A 17,693-nucleotide genomic window follows, 5' to 3' on the forward strand; every position below is an offset into this window, starting at 1 on the left:
AATAGTGAAAGGGACCATAAAGGAAAGGAGGGAAACTGAGTAGGGGAAAAATTAGAGAGGAAAACCGTGAGAGACCTGGGACTCTGGGAAACAAACACAGGGTTGTGGAAGGGTGGAGAATGAGTAGCTGGGTGCCGGTCATTAAGGAGGGTACATGATGTGAGGAGCACTGGATGTTATACTATATGTTGGCAAATTGAACTTAAATAAAAAAATAAAATAAGTTCTAAAAAAAGAGACAGTAACCCTTTATAAAATCTTGTGGAAATTTAACAATAATTTGGTGTCTGTTGGAGATAATTATTTTAAAAATAATTTTTATCTCAGCTTTATCTCACTGGTCTTTTTAGAAATACATTTTTCTTCTTTAACTGCAGTAAAATATTTGACAAAATTCACCATCTTAACTATTTTTAAAGGTACAATTCAGTGGCATTAAGTTACTTTCACATTGTTGTGGATTATCATCACCATCCATATCCAGAACTCTTTTGGTCTTCCCAAACTGAAATTAACACTAACTCCTCATTTCCTGCCCACCCCCTCCACTCTCTGGCAACTGGCAACTTCCATTCTACTTTCCATCTTCATGAATTTGAATACTCTAGGTACCTCCCTGTAAGTGAATCAAACAATATTTGCCCTTTGGTGTATGGCTAATTTCAGTTAGCTTTATATGTTTTTGTGGTTTGCAAATTAGTTTTTCTAGTAGTGCATTTTTATTGTCTTGTACAAAAGTATTGGGCCACAGGGATTGGTCCCTCACTACACATGATTTGCAAAGCTCAGACCTATAAGTCAAGCACATGAGAAAATGCTCTGCATCACTTGCCATCAGGGAAATACAAGTCAAAAACCACAATGAGATACCACCTCACACCAGTGAGAATGGTGAAAATTAACAAGACAAGAAACAACAAATGTTGGAGAGGATGCGGAGAAAGGGGAACCTTCTTGCACTGTTGGTGGGAATGAAAACTGATGCAGCCACTCTGGAAAACTGTGTGGAGGTTCCTCAAGAAGTTTACAACAGAGCTTCCCTATAAACCAGTAATTGCACTGCTGGGGATTTACCCCAAAGATACAGATGTAGTGAAATGCCGGGACACCTGCACCCCAATGTTTATAGCAGCAATGTCCACAATAGCCAAGCTGTGGAAGGAGCCTCGGAATCCATCGAAAAATGAATAGATAAAGAAGATGTGGTTTATATATACAATGGAATATTATTCAGCCATCAGAAAGGATGAATACCCACCATTTGCTTCAACGTGGATGGAACTGGAGGGTATTACGCTGAGTGAAATAAGTCAATTGGGGAAGGACAATAATCATATAGCTTCACTCATAGGAGGGATATAAAAAATAGTGAAAGGGATTATAGGGGAAAAGAGGGAAAATGAGTGGGAAAAATCAGAGAGGGTGACAAAGCATGAGGGACTGCTAACTCTGGGAAATGAACAAAGGGTAGTGGAAAGGGAGGTAGGCGGGCAGATGGGGTGATTGGGTGACGGGCACTGAGGAGGGCACTTGACGGGATGAGCACTGGGTGTTATACTATATGGTGGCAAATCAAACTGCAATAAAAATAAATAAATAAATAAAAGTAAGGAAAAGAAAAAATTTCACATATATCCTTTTTTTGTAAGTTTCCTTATAGATTATTTTTGCTGCATTTCCCCCCATCTTTGTACTGTGACTTTTGGTCTCTTCTTTCCATGTAAAGACCCTTTTAATATTTCTTGCAAAGCCAGTTTAATGGTCATGAACTCCTCTAGTTTTTGTTTGCCTGGGAAACTCCTTATCTCTCCTATTCTGAATGTAGCTTTGCTAGATAGTGTATTCTTTCCTGAAGATTTTTCCCCTTCAGCACTTTGAATATATCATGTCATTCCATTCTGGCTTATAAAGTTTCTGTTGAAAAATCTCTTGCTAACCTAATGGCTCCTTTGTAAGTTACTGACTTCTTTTATCTTGTTGCCTTAAAGATTTTTTTCTTTATCAGTATATTTGGGAATTTAATTACAGTATTTTGGGGATCCCTGGGTGGCTCAGCGGTTTAGCGCCTGCCTTTGGCCCAGGGCGCGATCCTGGAGTCCTGGGATTGGGTCCCATGTCGGGCTCCCAGCATGGAGCCTGCTTCTACCTCCTCCTGTGTCTCTGCCTCTCTCTCTCTCTCTCTCTCTCTCTCTTTCTCTGTCTATCATGAATAAATAAATTTAAAAAAATAATTACAGTATTTCTTAATGTGGGTCTCCTTTTGTTGATTTTGATGGAGTCCTCTGTACCTCCTGGGTCTGGATATCTGTTTATTTTCCCAGCTTAGGGACGTTTTCAGGAATTATTTCTTCAAATAAATTTTGTGCCACCTTTTTTCTCTCTCTTCTTCTGAGACTCATATAATATGAAGTTACTAAGTTTGATGGAGTCATTGAGTTCCGTAAGTCTATTCTCATTTTTTTTCATTTTTTTTCTCATTCTTTTTTCTTCTCTTGTGTTCACCTTGTTGCTTTCTATTACTCTATCTTCTAGGTCACTACTTCATTCCTCTGCTTCTTCATGCTTGCTGTTCTCATCAAGCATGTTTTGGTTTCATTTATTGTGCCCTCTGCTATGTTTTTCCTTATCTCTGTGTTAAGTGCTTCATTCATGTCCTTCAGTCTTTTCTGAAGTCCAGTAAGTATCCTTATGATCATTGCTTTAAATTCTGCATCATGCATGTTACTTTTATCTGTTTCACTTAGATCTCTTCCCTGGCCTTATCTCATTCTTTCATTGTGATAAATTTCTGTCTCTTCGTTTTATCTCCCTCTCTGTGTCTATTTCTGTCTGTTAAGAAATTTTTCTGCTATTGAAAGTACTGCTTTTTTGTGCAATGTTTCTTCTTTCTTACACAAAAGTTTACATACTATACAACCTCTTTTGCATCTTGCTTTTATCTCTTACTTCCAGAAAGTTTTCTGCTATTGAAAGTAGTGCTTTATGAAGAGTAGGTCCTAGAGTGCCCTGCAATAGAGTGTCCCCCATTTCCCAGGAACTGGCACTTCAGGGAAACATACTACGTGTTTCACTTATGCCTTGCTGTTGTGTTTGAATCACTATCTTTTCAATGTAGTTCTCTACCCTCACTCTCTTCCTGTTGTGGTTGTGCTTGCTCTCTGTGATGTTAGTGGAACCCAGGCATGCTAGTTCTGAGCGGATGTACCCACTGGGGAACATGGGAGTGGTGGTGGTATTAGCAATATTTGCATTGGGCCACTAGTCCAATGCCAGATCCCCTAAAGCACTATGGTGGCTGGGGGCTCTTGCCAGACTGGTTGGGGGTACAAGGCTGGTGACAATGCTCAATGATGGCTGGGTGCAGCTGGGCCTGGCATGTGATGATGGCTGGTGATGCATGGCTGGGCACTGCACTGCAGCCTGGCATGGTGTCTTGTGGCAGTTATGCATCTGTTGGCTGGGCAGGGTGCATGTTAAGCTTTAACAAAATTTGCCTTGAGCTCTGGGTTGAGATTGTGTGTCTGTGCAGTCCTACTCCAGCACCTGGCTCTGTGTTCATGCTGGGATTGGGGGTGGGAAATAGTGCCTGCCAGCTCCCTTATTTTTAGAGAAGTCCCCCAACACTCTCTGAAATCAGTATAAATAGATATGACTCCCATTTACCCCAGCTTTGTTAAACTGCCTTTTCTTTCTTTTTTTTTAATAATAAATGTATTTTTTATTGGTGTTCAATTTGGAAACATACAGAATAACACCCAGTGCTCATCCCGTCAAGTGCCCCCCTCAGTGCCTTTACTATGTTGCCTCTCTGTGCAGGCTGCCGTCTCTTTAAAGGCAGTGACCCACCTGTCACTTGCACTGCCAACTTACCCAGTGCTGAGTCAGCTGACTTTTAAAGCTCTAGGCTCCAGGGGCATCTACCTTTGGCTCAGGACATGATCCTGGAGTCCTGGGATCGAGTCCCTCACTGGGCTTCCTGTGAGGACCTTGCTTCTCTCTCTGCCTGTGTCTCTGCCTCTTTCTCTGTGTCTCTCATGAATAAATAAATAAAATCTTTTTAAAAATAAAAGATAAAAAAATAAAAGTCCAGGCTCCAAATCCTATTATTTTTACAAACTCACAGAATGCACTCTATTTAGTTTTTAATGACAAACATTATGGGAAATAGTCTTCCCGGTGGAAACTCCTTGGTGTGAGGGCCCATTTTTCTGCCTTCTCCATGCATGCATCGTCCCTCTGCCTTTCTGGATGTGGATGATATCTAGCTGTGAACATGGGACAAAGTGAGCTTAGGATCTTCCTACTTCACCATTTCCTCAAGCTCCTTATGTTTTTTCTTTTTTAAAGATTTTTATTTACTTATTCATGAGAGAGAGAGAGAAAGGCAGAGACACAGGCAGAGAGAGAAGCAGGCTCCATGCAGGGAGCCTGATGTGGGACTCAATCCTGGGACTCCAGGATCATGCCCTGGGCAGAAGGCAGGAGCTTAACCGCTGAGCCACCCAGGCATCCCTGTTTTTTTTTCTTTTTAATAACATTCTCTTATCTCTAGTTTACCTGATTGTAAGAATACAGCATGTAATACATATAACATACAAAATCTGTGTTAAGCTTCTACTTATATTAACAGTCAACATATATTATTTATTAGTAGTTAAATTTTGGGGAGTCAAAAGTTATATGTGGATTTTCAAACATGCAGGGCTGAGGTTGGTCAGCACCCTTAACCCCCTGAATTGTTCAAAGGTCAACTGTAATAAAGTTATTGATTTTTACCAATATGAAGTATGGCCCATAGGTTGGGTTTTTCCTCAAGACTTAAAACAACTGGGTTTATTTTTTATTTATTCATTTATGATAGTCACAGAGAGAGAGAGAGAGGCAGAGACACAGGCAGAGGGAGAAGCAGGCTCCATGCACCAGGAGCCCGACGTGGGACTCAATCCCGGGTCTCCAGGATCACGCCCTGGGCCAAAGGCAGGCGCCAAACCGCTGCGCCACCCAGGGATCCCAAAACAACTGGTTTTAAATCATTAAACCCTCATAATAAGACTTTGGTCCTAGATAATGGCTTCACCCTTCAATTCACTGCCTATCTTCTTCCCTAACCTACTACTTTTAAAGCTACATGTGCACCGCACAACACCTTAGCACCCTTCCCTGCTTTATTTTTCTGTACAGCACCTAATGTCTTCTAACCTTATAATTCACTCTTTTGTTTGTATTTTCACCACAGGAATGTGAACCTTAAGGCAAGAGTTTGGGGCACATTGTAGATATTTACACCTATCATTTGAGGGATGAAATTAGGAGCATATGAGCTCTCATTATGATCTCTAATGAGTAGTTTCTGGGTTTTTAGGGCAAAAACTTTGGTGCATAATGATGATTCCCTGGGGCTTCCCCAGCATACTGTTTGGGTGAGAGGTAAGCTGTTGTACTCTTAGTAGGTTCCTGATATCCAAAGCGCTGACTTTTCAAGTATCAAGGTCAGTCCACCCCAGAGACAACCGGGCCCCAGTACCATTGTGCTCCTTTAGATGGCCTTTGGAACAATGCACATGGAGCACATGGTGAGCAGGAAAATTAGAGTTAGTCAGCATCCACTAACCTGCTATCTGGATGGTGAACTCTTTCTTCTGGATCAGGAAGGAGTTCTGGATGGAGCAAGACACATTGTTGTGGGCATCCCCTTGGACAACCACGGATGTTTCCAGATTGAACAGGCTCTGGGCATCCTGGACAATGGCTTCCATCTCTGGAGACAGGCACTGTCCTTTATGATCTTTCCACTGTGCCTGGGGTTTTGGGTACCAGCCACTGGAGCTGCACCTCAGCTGAATGCCTCCCTCCTTGAAGCCCTCAAGGGAGATGTGAGGGTCTGAGCCAAGCCCTGAGAGAGGCAGGAAGAGTGGGAAAGATCAGGCTCCCTCCCAGAAGTTGTACATGAAGTTCATGCCACTGTGCAATGTCTGCAGTCATTATAAGGTATCATAAACTGTGACTGCTTTTAACACCCATGTGGGTTCACAGCCCTCAACTGTGGACAATAAATGGCAGTCTAAATTGGTGGTGGCATGTGGGACATGTGGACAGCAGTACCCCAAGGGACATTTGGAAATACTGTGGGGGGCCATTTGGCCAGAAGGGCTACTGGCATTTAGTCATATTATGCAAGAGACAGTCCCCTGAAGTAAAGAAAAATCCCACTCCAAATTTCCATAGATTGTCCGCTGTCTCTCTTGAATCCCACCATAGTTTAGGTGCCTGTATCATACACACTCCTGCATCTTCCCATCCTGTGGAGCTAACTTCACATTTTGAATATGCAAAACATTGATATGTTTAAACAGCCATAATGAAACCTTTGTCCATCCAATGCTCCCTCCTCTCCCTTAAGTAACCAATTTAATTAGTTCCTAGTGTATCCCTTCCTGTGTTCTTTTTGTGCAATGTTTCTTCTTTCTTACACAAAAGTTTACATACTATACAACCTCTTTTGCATCTTGCTTTTATCTCTTACCAATATCCTAGAAATCACTCTACATCACTTCCTAGAGCTCCTCTTCATTTTTTTCAGGTTCATATAGTGGATCAGTCCATTGTGTGATGGACCATACTCAACACTTTTGCTTAGATAAAGCACTGTTGTATAATTACAAATGATGCTGTGATGATTAAACTTATATGTACACTTTTTTCATATTGGAGCTATAGGAGGCTTATCTTTAGGTAAACTCCTAGAAGTGGGGTTGCAGTTCAAAGAGCAGATGTACAGGCACTGCTGTTAGCTGCTGCCAAATTCCCATGCACTGGAGTTTTGCTTTGAGTTCCAGGGTACATATTTCTTCTTCCCCACGGCTCTACCAAGTGTGTATGCTCAACCTGTTGAATTTTTGCCAGTCTCAGAGGTAAAAGAAAATCCATCCCAGTGTAGCTTTAATTTGCTTTTCTTTCATGATGGGTAAGGATAATCATCTTTTTATATGTTTAAGGGTCATTTGTGTATCTTTTTTGGAACATTTATTTTATTCATTTTGTAACAAATTTTCCTAAAAAGGAAAATAGTTTTTTTTTTTAAAATTATATGTGTTTTCCCTTTCTCTGTCTACTATTGAGCAAAGCAGCTGTGTCCAAATGGGCACTTTTCTCTATCACTTTCGCCAAGTCACTTACCTGCTACCTCTAGCTCCCAGATCGCTTCCCTGGAGAAGTTGGTGGAGAGGAAACGGCACCCATACAGGCCCTCATCAGCAGGAATGATACCATGGAGCTTTAGGTTTACCATACCATCCATGATAAAATCCTTGATGAGTTTGGTCCTGTTATGGAACTGCACCATTTGCTGGCTGTGGAGCTCCTGCCCACCACGGTACAGGTGCACCACATCAGAGGTCTGACTCCGGAACCAGCGGATCTCCATATCCTCGGCATCCAAGTATGGTGACAGGTAGCATGAGAACTCCACCTCTTCCCCTACGAGTGCCAGGATGGGTTCCCCAGGGCCTATGACCTTGACCTCCTCTAGGATGAGAAACCAGAATGATAGCCAACATCAGCTCTCTTCAAAAGTACATTTTTATCACATACCTTTACTGCTCAGGAATCTACAGTAAACCATTCAAATGATGAAAGACACTTTACAGGACAACTGTCTCAAGTAGTTGTCATGAATATGCCAGATTTAAATATACACAAAGGATATTACAACCAGATACAATGTGTGGTGCTGGACTAGTAATTAGTTTGAACCAACCAGCTGCAAATGTCCTTTTGGAGACAGTTATGTAAATATAGCCAGGACATTAAGTGAAAAGGAGTCTCTGACCAAAAAACCAAGTTAAAAAATATGTATACTATTATTCTCTTATTTGATTAAAAAATGACATATTTGCATAAAAACATATGTAGGAAAAAAGGTCCAAAATGAGATGTACTGAATGGTTGATGGAGGTAATTTCTGCATGATGGGAATAAATATTTTCTTGTTTTTTCCTTGTCTGATTTTCTAATTTTTTATAATGCACATGTATAGCTTCTGTAATAACAAAGGGTATTAATATAATCTGTGGGGGCTCCTTGCTTCATGTGTTTTCCTATCTGAAGGCTAAATCTTTTCTTCAAGATTTTGATTAAGATTTTCTATTTGATTATATATATATAAAAAAAAAAGATTTTCTATTTGATAATCCTCTTAAATGGTGCCTCTTAAAACATGGCTCCATGGCTCCTCTACTCCCTGTTTTCTTCAATTCCCATGAGTTACTATTCCTGTTGCAGTCCCTTTGCATGTGTTGTTTATTCATGCCATTCAAGTTGCCCTCACTTTAATTTATGGCTTCGTCTTTTCTTGTACCTCCTTTTCTTCCTTTGAAGCTCAACTAAAACTTACTCCCAAAGCTCCCTCTTCATGGATCCCTCCTATACTTCACTTTGCTTATAGAACATAGTGGTTCTTTTGCTTTTGTTCACTCCATTTGAAATACCTTATTGCCCACTGGGTATAGCCCCAATACCCTCCTTACTAGCTTCTGTTTTCAGGTTGTCTCAAGCTGCTTCTTCCCTTATACTTGATGCCTGGCCCTCTTCCTGGGGTATGGCTTGCCTCAGTTTACCCTCCATCTGTCATCTTCTTGGAAATTAAATATCCTTCAGGGGCCTACTCAAGCAGTACTTCCTCTCTAGGGTTCTTCTTGGCTTTTTGGAAAAAAAAGTAAATTTCTCTCTTAGTTGCAATCACACATCTCTGATTAATGTTTATCTTGCAGTCATATAGCTGAAAAGCTTTTATGTCATTACATAAAAGAATTGCATCAGAGAATTGCATTTGCCTAATTAGTTTATACTCTCTGTTGGTTGCTTCTTTCATGAGAGAAGTTAAGCCTGAGATCCTTCCTGCACTTCAGAAGCTGCAGCTTATCTGTGGGAGTGGAGCATCTGATATAGCCTGGTAGACTGTGGATCTCAGCTTGGGAGCACCTGGGAGGCAGGCGGGCAGAAGCTGAGGTGCTCATGGACTGGCTGGCTGGGCCACAGGTTTGACATACTACCTGAGTTCAGCTCTACAGGCTGGAGGAGAAGAATCAGATGGGTGAGGAAAAAGACACCACTTAGCACAGGAACTTGCTGGGAGAGGTCCAGGAAGACTGGGAAATACATCATTTCTTCTCAGTGGTGGAGGCCACCTAGAAAGGAACAGAGAGATGCTGGAATGGATGCAGGAGAGCTGGAACACAGCCCAGCAGGCCCAATGTCTGTGCTGCTTCCATTTTTTAAAATAATAGTTCTTGCCAATCCCAGGGCTTGGCTTCTTTTAAACTATAGCCAGATGTGAGAGCTGCATCTAATTTTATCAGGTGTCACTGCTAGCGGTGTGTCTGACCTTGCTTGGACTCATGGAGCTCCAAGGGTACAAGGCCAAAGGGTCCCAGAGGAAGCAGCTTCTTAACTTTGCATTGTTTAGAGCCAGGAATAGATCCACACATTGTGTGTGAGCTCAGCTGAGATTAAGTGACTTTTCCCAAACAAAAGGAAATCTATAAGGACTCTCAGAGGCATTTTTGTTCTCCCTGCTCCACTTCCCTTTGGCCTAGAACATGAAGTTCACAAACAGAGGAATGTAGACAGAGATCTGATCTTTCAGAAGGAGGATGCTTGCCTGGCAGCAAGCAGCTTGCCAGCTCCAACCACAGCTGAAACACCTTCCTCTAGGCCTGAAACCTCAGGTGGAGCCTCCAAGAGGTCATCTAGGGTCTGTCCCTCTCCCTGCAAGACTGTTTCTTCTAGGCCACATTAACAGAGTTGTCCCATCTAGCTATATCCCCATTCGTGGTCCATTTGACCCAGCCCTGGCATAGGCAAGGACCGTCCCCTTTCAATCCTGAAACCCCCTTGGGACCTGTGGTAACATCTCACAGACTGATAGCCAGTGAGCATGGGCAGCGCATATGTCTTGAGGTACATTCAAGCCTCTCCACATTTCTCCTCTGTTTGGTACTGGGACTATAGACAGATTCTATAACTGACTGAACCTCGATTTCTTTGCCCAAGCAATGGAAGAAACTGGTGCCAATTCAGGAGGTCATTAAGCCTTCCATAGGTTGGCTAGGTGCTCTTTAATCAATAAAAAACAGTACCTTCTGCCTCTGCCTCCACCTTCCAAACATGCTTTCCATCTTCTTTTAGAGACTGCACACTTCCCCTTTCTCTCCATCATAGCACCCACAGGGGGGAAGGCAGATTTCTTCAACCCCCAGTCTCCTCTTCTCCCTTCTTCTGCCACCTCACCCTTTTCCTTCATTCTCCTCTTCCTAAAAACATGTTCTTGGTGTCCTGTGGCTGCAAAGTCCTATCCACACAGCAACAGCATCGCCAGGGTGTAGACGAAAGACTTTTTTTTTCAGGTTAATCTATTTTATTCAGTGAAGATGAGCAAGCTCTCTATTACCTCAAAAATGTATATAATTCTATTTTTTTAATTTATTTTTTATTGGTGTTCAATTTGCCAACATATAGAATAACACCCAGTGTTCATCCCGTCAGTGCCCACCTCAGTGCCATCACCCAGTCACCCCGACCCCCCGCCCTCCTCCCCTTCCACCACCCCTAGTTCGTTTCCCAGAGTTAGGAGTCTTTCATGTTCTGTCTCCCTTTCTGATATTTCTCATGACGAAAGACTTTAAAAGTTGCTGGGATGCCCCCAGCTATGGTTTTCTTTTTTAATATTACCCTGGCTATTCGGGGTCTTTTCTGATTCCAGACAAATCTTAAAAACAGACGTGGATGGAACTGGAGGGTATTATGCTGAGTGAAATAAGTCAATTGGAGAAGGACAAACATTATATGGTCTCATTCATTTGGGAAATATAAAAAATAGTGAAAGGGAATAAAGTGAAAAGGAGAAAAACTGAGTGGGATGCAGGGGTAGCGCCCTGACGGGATGAGCACTGGGTGTTATTCTATATGTTGGCAAATTGAACACCAATAAAAAATAAATTTATAAATAAAAAAAGACACATAGATCAATGGAACAGAATAGACAACCCAGAAGTGGGCCCTCAACCCTATGGTCAACGAATCTTTGACAAAGCAGGAAAGACTATCCACTGGGAAAAGGACAGTCTCTTCAATAAATTGTTCTGGGAAAATTGGACAGCCATGTGCAGAAGAATGAAACTAGACCATTCTCTTATACCATACACAAAGATCAACTCAAAATGGATGAAGGATCTAAATGTGAGACAAGAATCCATCAAAATCCTAGAGGAGAGCACAGGCAACACCCTTTTTGAACTTGGCCACAGCAACTTCTTGCAAAATACATCTATGAAGGCAAGGGAAACAAAAGCAAAAATGAATTATTGGGACTTCATCAAGAGCAAAAGCTTCTGCAAAAGAAACAGTCAACAAAACTAAAAGACAACCAACAGAATCGGAGAAGATATTTGCAAATGACATATCATCAAGTTCCAGGCTCTGAGAAGACAGTCCAGCCTCTCTTGCCTGATGACAAGAAACTGGCAGCAAAGGACTCCAGAGCAGGAAGACCACCTGGCTCTGCATTTTCTCTCCTTCTCCCTGTTTCCTTCTCTTCTCTTTTATGTCTCGGCATTTTCTTCTGGACTTTCAAGATAGAGCCCCATGAAGGCAAAAGCCGTGATGGTATATCAGCACCAGTTAGTACTTTTCAACACAAGAGGGGCTCAGAGGGCATTTATGAATCTATTTAGATAAGTCAGATTTTGAAGATTTAGTCAAGACTTGTGTTAGATGGTAAGTTGGGTTCTCCTACCACACAGTGACAGAACATTAGACAGGCTCACAGGTGGTGGCAGGTGTGTCTCACAGGAGGAGCACACACCACACTTCCCTGGGCTAAGAGGCTCCTGGGGGACAATCCGTGTATTTCAGACCCTGGAATTACTAGTGGGACCTCAGTTTTCTATTGTGATACAACTATGTGAATTCTATCACTGAGGAGGTTGCAGGGGAAGGAGGTCATAAATACATATACACACAGGCCTACATGTGCTTATGCCCAGAGTAATAAAGACTAATATGTATTGAGCACTTACTATATGCCAAGCACTTACTTATACTAGAAGTATTTATTATTATTATTATCATGAACAGGTCCAAATCACAGACAAGGAAACTGAGGCACAGGAGGCTAGGCAATTTGCCCACACATACAGCTAGGAGGTGGTGGAGAGGGGTTTCTCCTAAGCTCTGCACTGTGTGGATACAGATTCCTCACCAGCTGTGCTGTGTGTCAGAGCTGGATTCACCTCCTGTTTTCCTATCATCCAGAACAAGACTCGAGTTAGGGAACACCTGACCACAGATGACAGCACTCACCCCGACAGCATCTCACATGCACTGAAGAAGCAGACTGAGTGCTTGGGTCTCAGCCACAAGACCAAACAAGCAAGCATGAGCAACCAGCCTGCAAAAGAATAAAAATTCCAAACTCCTACTGCTGATAAAACATCTTAAAAGATACCAACAGCATCTTCTTGGATAGGAGGTACATGTGCTATGGTCCCCTTGCTTCCAATGCAGAGGTATTGAAAAGCTTTTAACTTGGAAGGAGACTGATGATTTCCTGAAGTGATTTCAGAGGGGTTGAGTGCTCCTTTGTACCCTAAAGGGACCCCTCCTGCCCACCTGCTGCGGAGGTTTTGCTGGGGACAGAGTCTGGACCCACTGGATACTGGGGGAAGATGGAGACCCAGGGAAAAGAAGGACAGCCAGAAAGAGGTCTCAGGCTGGAGCTAGCCTTTCCAGGGCGGCGGGGGTGGGGGGGGACACATATTCTCTATACTCTTCTGGGAGCCTCTGGAATGTCCCTTGAAGACACAGAGCAATAAAAGTCATACACACTGATGAAGAAAAGCCGCCACCCTCCACTCAGGGGAATCCCGTTCCTTTACATTTTCTCCTTGGCATCTCTCTAACCCCATTCCACTCTTCTCTTTTCGCAACTCCAATTCTTGAACTACACTCTCTTAATTTGCAGTCCCTGAGCTCTTGGGTATCTCTTTAAAGCCTTTTTTTTTTTTTTTTTTTTTTTTTTGGCTTTTGCCACTTCTGTGACCTTGAGCTGTGTAACAGCAGATCATTTGTCCTGCTCCCATTCCTGCTTCCTAAGCTGTACACCTGCAGAGGACTCTCCCACTCTCTCCCCCTCCAGTATCCACTGCAATGTTTTGCCCTCCACAAGCTTTCAGTTAATGCTCACTGGCTTACTCTGGTTTGATTTCTATTGGTCCAGAAGAGGATTTCCACTGTTAGTCTCCAAGGTAGATGAACTGCCCCAAGAAGGAACCTCAGGGAGGCTGGAAGGAAAATGGGGTATGTCAGAATCCTACCTTCTCGGGTGAACCGGCCTGAATGAATATCTCCCCTTAGCCACACTTGAAACAACCCATCCTGCAGCCAGGTTCAGCCTATGAGGTGATGCCAACCCATCTTGTCCTTTCTCCATAGCCATCACTTTCTGCTTCCCATTCCTGAAAGGTGGAGGTTTAGACAGGTGTTGAGAGTGAGCCACATACCTGGCAGGTAGCAGCAAGGGGTCTGAAATGGCAGATGGTTCCTGGTGAGCTCAACTCCCTGCAAAGGCAAGGCTGTAGTAAAACGTCTTGGTCCCAGGTATTAAGGTCCCCTGGACATGAGCTGGCAACTGAATTCAGGGAGCCAACTCATCTGTGGCAGAATTATTCACCCCCCTACCTTAAGACACACACTGCTTGCTCTGCCTTTTGCTATAAAAACCAAAGTGGTCAGAACAAAACAAGGAAGTCTCTGTCACATCCTGTCTCTGTGAGAGAAATCATGAATTAAATTTCCATGGACAATATATCCCTAAGGTATTAGAAGGAGAGGAAAGGTAGCTGGAAGCTTTGCAGACACTGAATTGCAGAGACTCTGAGCAGGGAGAAAATGCTCCAATTGGCTTCCTAGGATCTTTGGGACCCCAGGGAGACAGAATGGCCATCCCCAGCTAGCCCCTCTCTCCTCAGTGTCACAGTGAAAGATGTGGAGACTAGACTGGACTATGCATGAAGGATTGGTGCCCAACTCCTAACCAGCTATGCCCTTCTCAGCATGGTAAGGGAAGTAAGGAAGATCGCCTTGGAGTATTGCCATAAGTAAAACCTGCAAGAGCTAGTCACATACAACTTGGAAATAGGGTGGGGGCACTGTAGTGGGATTTCTCTAATGGAATGGAGCTCAGCAAAGAAGCAAGCACTACCTCTCACCACCACAGTGCCACAGGCCACAGTGCAGCCACCTGGCTGAACCCCAGACTTATATCTCTCCTAGCGGACAGGTCGGAGCTGCGGCACAGTGTAGTTCATTCACATGCAGGACACCCTCAAAGACTCCCAGAATTGCCTGATTTTTCCAAAAAGAGAATGACGTCTGAATTCCCGGGGGGCTATCATTGGGAAGGGAAGGATTTCTGTCTGCCCTTGGACAGTAGAGAACCTACTTTTTCCAACCCTCTCCATCGTGTCATTTACAGCAACTCTCCTTGGCTTACACTAGCCCTCTCAAGGGGGTTGTCTAAAGGAGCTTGGGAGTGGGGCAGTGAGAGAACCCCCTCTGCAGCATGAGGATCATCCTCAAACACAGCATGGGGCCCAGAGGAGAGGGAGCAAAAAGTCATGCTTAACTAATAAGTGGATGAGTTGCTGTGGTCATCAAGACAGTGTGGTACTGGCACAAAAACAGACACATAGATCAATGGAACAGAATAGAGAACCCAGAAGTGGACCCTCAACTTTATGGTCAAATAATATTCGATAAAGGAGGAAAGACTATCCATTGGAAGAAAGACAGTCTCTTCAATAAATGGTGCTGGGAAAATTGGACATCCACATGCAGAAGAATGAAACTAGACCACTCTCTTACACCATACACAAAGATAAACTCAAAATGGATGAGAGATCTAAATGTGAGACAAGATTCCATCAAAATCCTAGAGGCAACACCCTTTTTGAATTTGGCCACAGTAACTTCTTGCAAGATACATCCACGAAGGCAAAAGAAACAAAAGCAAAAATGAACTATTGGGACTTCATCAAGAGCAAAAGCTTCTGCAAAAGAAACAGTCAACAAAACTAAAAGACAACCAACAGAATCGGAGAAGATATTTGCAAATGACATATCATCAAGTTCCAGGCTCTGAGAAGACAGTCCAGCCTCTCTTGCCTGATGACAAGAAACTGGCAGCAAAGGACTCCAGAGCAGGAAGACCACCTGGCTCTGCATTTTCTCTCCTTCTCCCTGTTTCCTTCTCTTCTCTTTTATGTCTCGGCATTTTCTTCTGGACTTTCAAGATAGAGCCCCATGAAGGCAAAAGCCGTGATGGTATATCAGCACCAGTTAGTACTTTTCAACACAAGAGGGGCTCAGAGGGCATTTATGAATCTATTTAGATAAGTCAGATTTTGAAGATTTAGTCAAGACTTGTGTTAGATGGTAAGTTGGGTTCTCCTACCACACAGTGACAGAACATTAGACAGGCTCACAGGTGGTGGCAGGTGTGTCTCACAGGAGGAGCACACACCACACTTCCCTGGGCTAAGAGGCTCCTGGGGGACAATCCGTGTATTTCAGACCCTGGAATTACTAGTGGGACCTCAGTTTTCTATTGTGATACAACTATGTGAATTCTATCACTGAGGAGGTTGCAGGGGAAGGAGGTCATAAATACATATACACACAGGCCTACATGTGCTTATGCCCAGAGTAATAAAGACTAATATGTATTGAGCACTTACTATATGCCAAGCACTTACTTATACTAGAAGTATTTATTATTATTATTATCATGAACAGGTCCAAATCACAGACAAGGAAACTGAGGCACAGGAGGCTAGGCAATTTGCCCACACATACAGCTAGGAGGTGGTGGAGAGGGGTTTCTCCTAAGCTCTGCACTGTGTGGATACAGATTCCTCACCAGCTGTGCTGTGTGTCAGAGCTGGATTCACCTCCTGTTTTCCTATCATCCAGAACAAGACTCGAGTTAGGGAACACCTGACCACAGATGACAGCACTCACCCCCGACAGCATCTCACATGCACTGAAGAAGCAGACTGAGTGCTTGGGTCTCAGCCACAAGACCAAACAAGCAAGCATGAGCAACCAGCCTGCAAAAGAATAAAAATTCCAAACTCCTACTGCTGATAAAACATCTTAAAAGATACCAACAGCATCTTCTTGGATAGGAGGTACATGTGCTATGGTCCCCTTGCTTCCAATGCAGAGGTATTGAAAAGCTTTTAACTTGGAAGGAGACTGATGATTTCCTGAAGTGATTTCAGAGGGGTTGAGTGCTCCTTTGTACCCTAAAGGGACCCCTCCTGCCCACCTGCTGCGGAGGTTTTGCTGGGGACAGAGTCTGGACCCACTGGATACTGGGGGAAGATGGAGACCCAGGGAAAAGAAGGACAGCCAGAAAGAGGTCTCAGGCTGGAGCTAGCCTTTCCAGGGCGGCGGGGGGGGGGGGGGGACACATATTCTCTATACTCTTCTGGGAGCCTCTGGAATGTCCCTTGAAGACACAGAGCAATAAAAGTCATACACACTGATGAAGAAAAGCCGCCACCCTCCACTCAGGGGAATCCCGTTCCTTTACATTTTCTCCTTGGCATCTCTCTAACCCCATTCCACTCTTCTCTTTTCGCAACTCCAATTCTTGAACTACACTCTCTTAATTTGCAGTCCCTGAGCTCTTGGGTATCTCTTTAAAGCCTTTTTTTTTTTTTTTTTTTTTTTTTTTGGCTTTTGCCACTTCTGTGACCTTGAGCTGTGTAACAGCAGATCATTTGTCCTGCTCCCATTCCTGCTTCCTAAGCTGTACACCTGCAGAGGACTCTCCCACTCTCTCCCCCTCCAGTATCCACTGCAATGTTTTGCCCTCCACAAGCTTTCAGTTAATGCTCACTGGCTTACTCTGGTTTGATTTCTATTGGTCCAGAAGAGGATTTCCACTGTTAGTCTCCAAGGTAGATGAACTGCCCCAAGAAGGAACCTCAGGGAGGCTGGAAGGAAAATGGGGTATGTCAGAATCCTACCTTCTCGGGTGAACCGGCCTGAATGAATATCTCCCCTTAGCCACACTTGAAACAACCCATCCTGCAGCCAGGTTCAGCCTATGAGGTGATGCCAACCCATCTTGTCCTTTCTCCATAGCCATCACTTTCTGCTTCCCATTCCTGAAAGGTGGAGGTTTAGACAGGTGTTGAGAGTGAGCCACATACCTGGCAGGTAGCAGCAAGGGGTCTGAAATGGCAGATGGTTCCTGGTGAGCTCAACTCCCTGCAAAGGCAAGGCTGTAGTAAAACGTCTTGGTCCCAGGTATTAAGGTCCCCTGGACATGAGCTGGCAACTGAATTCAGGGAGCCAACTCATCTGTGGCAGAATTATTCACCCCCCTACCTTAAGACACACACTGCTTGCTCTGCCTTTTGCTATAAAAACCAAAGTGGTCAGAACAAAACAAGGAAGTCTCTGTCACATCCTGTCTCTGTGAGAGAAATCATGAATTAAATTTCCATGGACAATATATCCCTAAGGTATTAGAAGGAGAGGAAAGGTAGCTGGAAGCTTTGCAGACACTGAATTGCAGAGACTCTGAGCAGGGAGAAAATGCTCCAATTGGCTTCCTAGGATCTTTG

The 17,693-nt window shown here is 43.6% G+C and overlaps 1 protein-coding gene across 9 annotated transcripts in view; it reads right to left on the reverse strand.

Moving 5' to 3' along the window:
• BTNL9 (butyrophilin like 9) overlaps positions 1-17,468 on the reverse strand; it is a 43,438-nt gene extending 25,970 nt beyond the window's left edge. For 4 of the 9 annotated variants that reach the window (XM_041762295.1, XM_041762294.1, XM_041762293.1 and 1 more), the window contains exons 1-4: positions 13,557-13,748; positions 9,051-9,185; positions 7,177-7,524; positions 5,612-5,893 (exon numbers count right to left, since the gene is read on the reverse strand). In XM_041762295.1, the coding sequence (XP_041618229.1) occupies positions 5,612-5,893; positions 7,177-7,524; positions 9,051-9,162 (742 nt within the window). In that variant the 5' untranslated portion in view covers positions 9,163-9,185; positions 13,557-13,748. The other 5 variants (XM_041762288.1, XM_041762289.1, XM_041762291.1 and 2 more) reach the window with 5 other exon arrangements.
• Positions 17,469-17,693: the final 225 nt, after the last annotated feature.

Source organism: Vulpes lagopus, chromosome 7, assembly GCF_018345385.1.
Source record: "Vulpes lagopus strain Blue_001 chromosome 7, ASM1834538v1, whole genome shotgun sequence".
Classification (NCBI taxonomy): Eukaryota; Metazoa; Chordata; class Mammalia; order Carnivora; family Canidae; genus Vulpes; species Vulpes lagopus.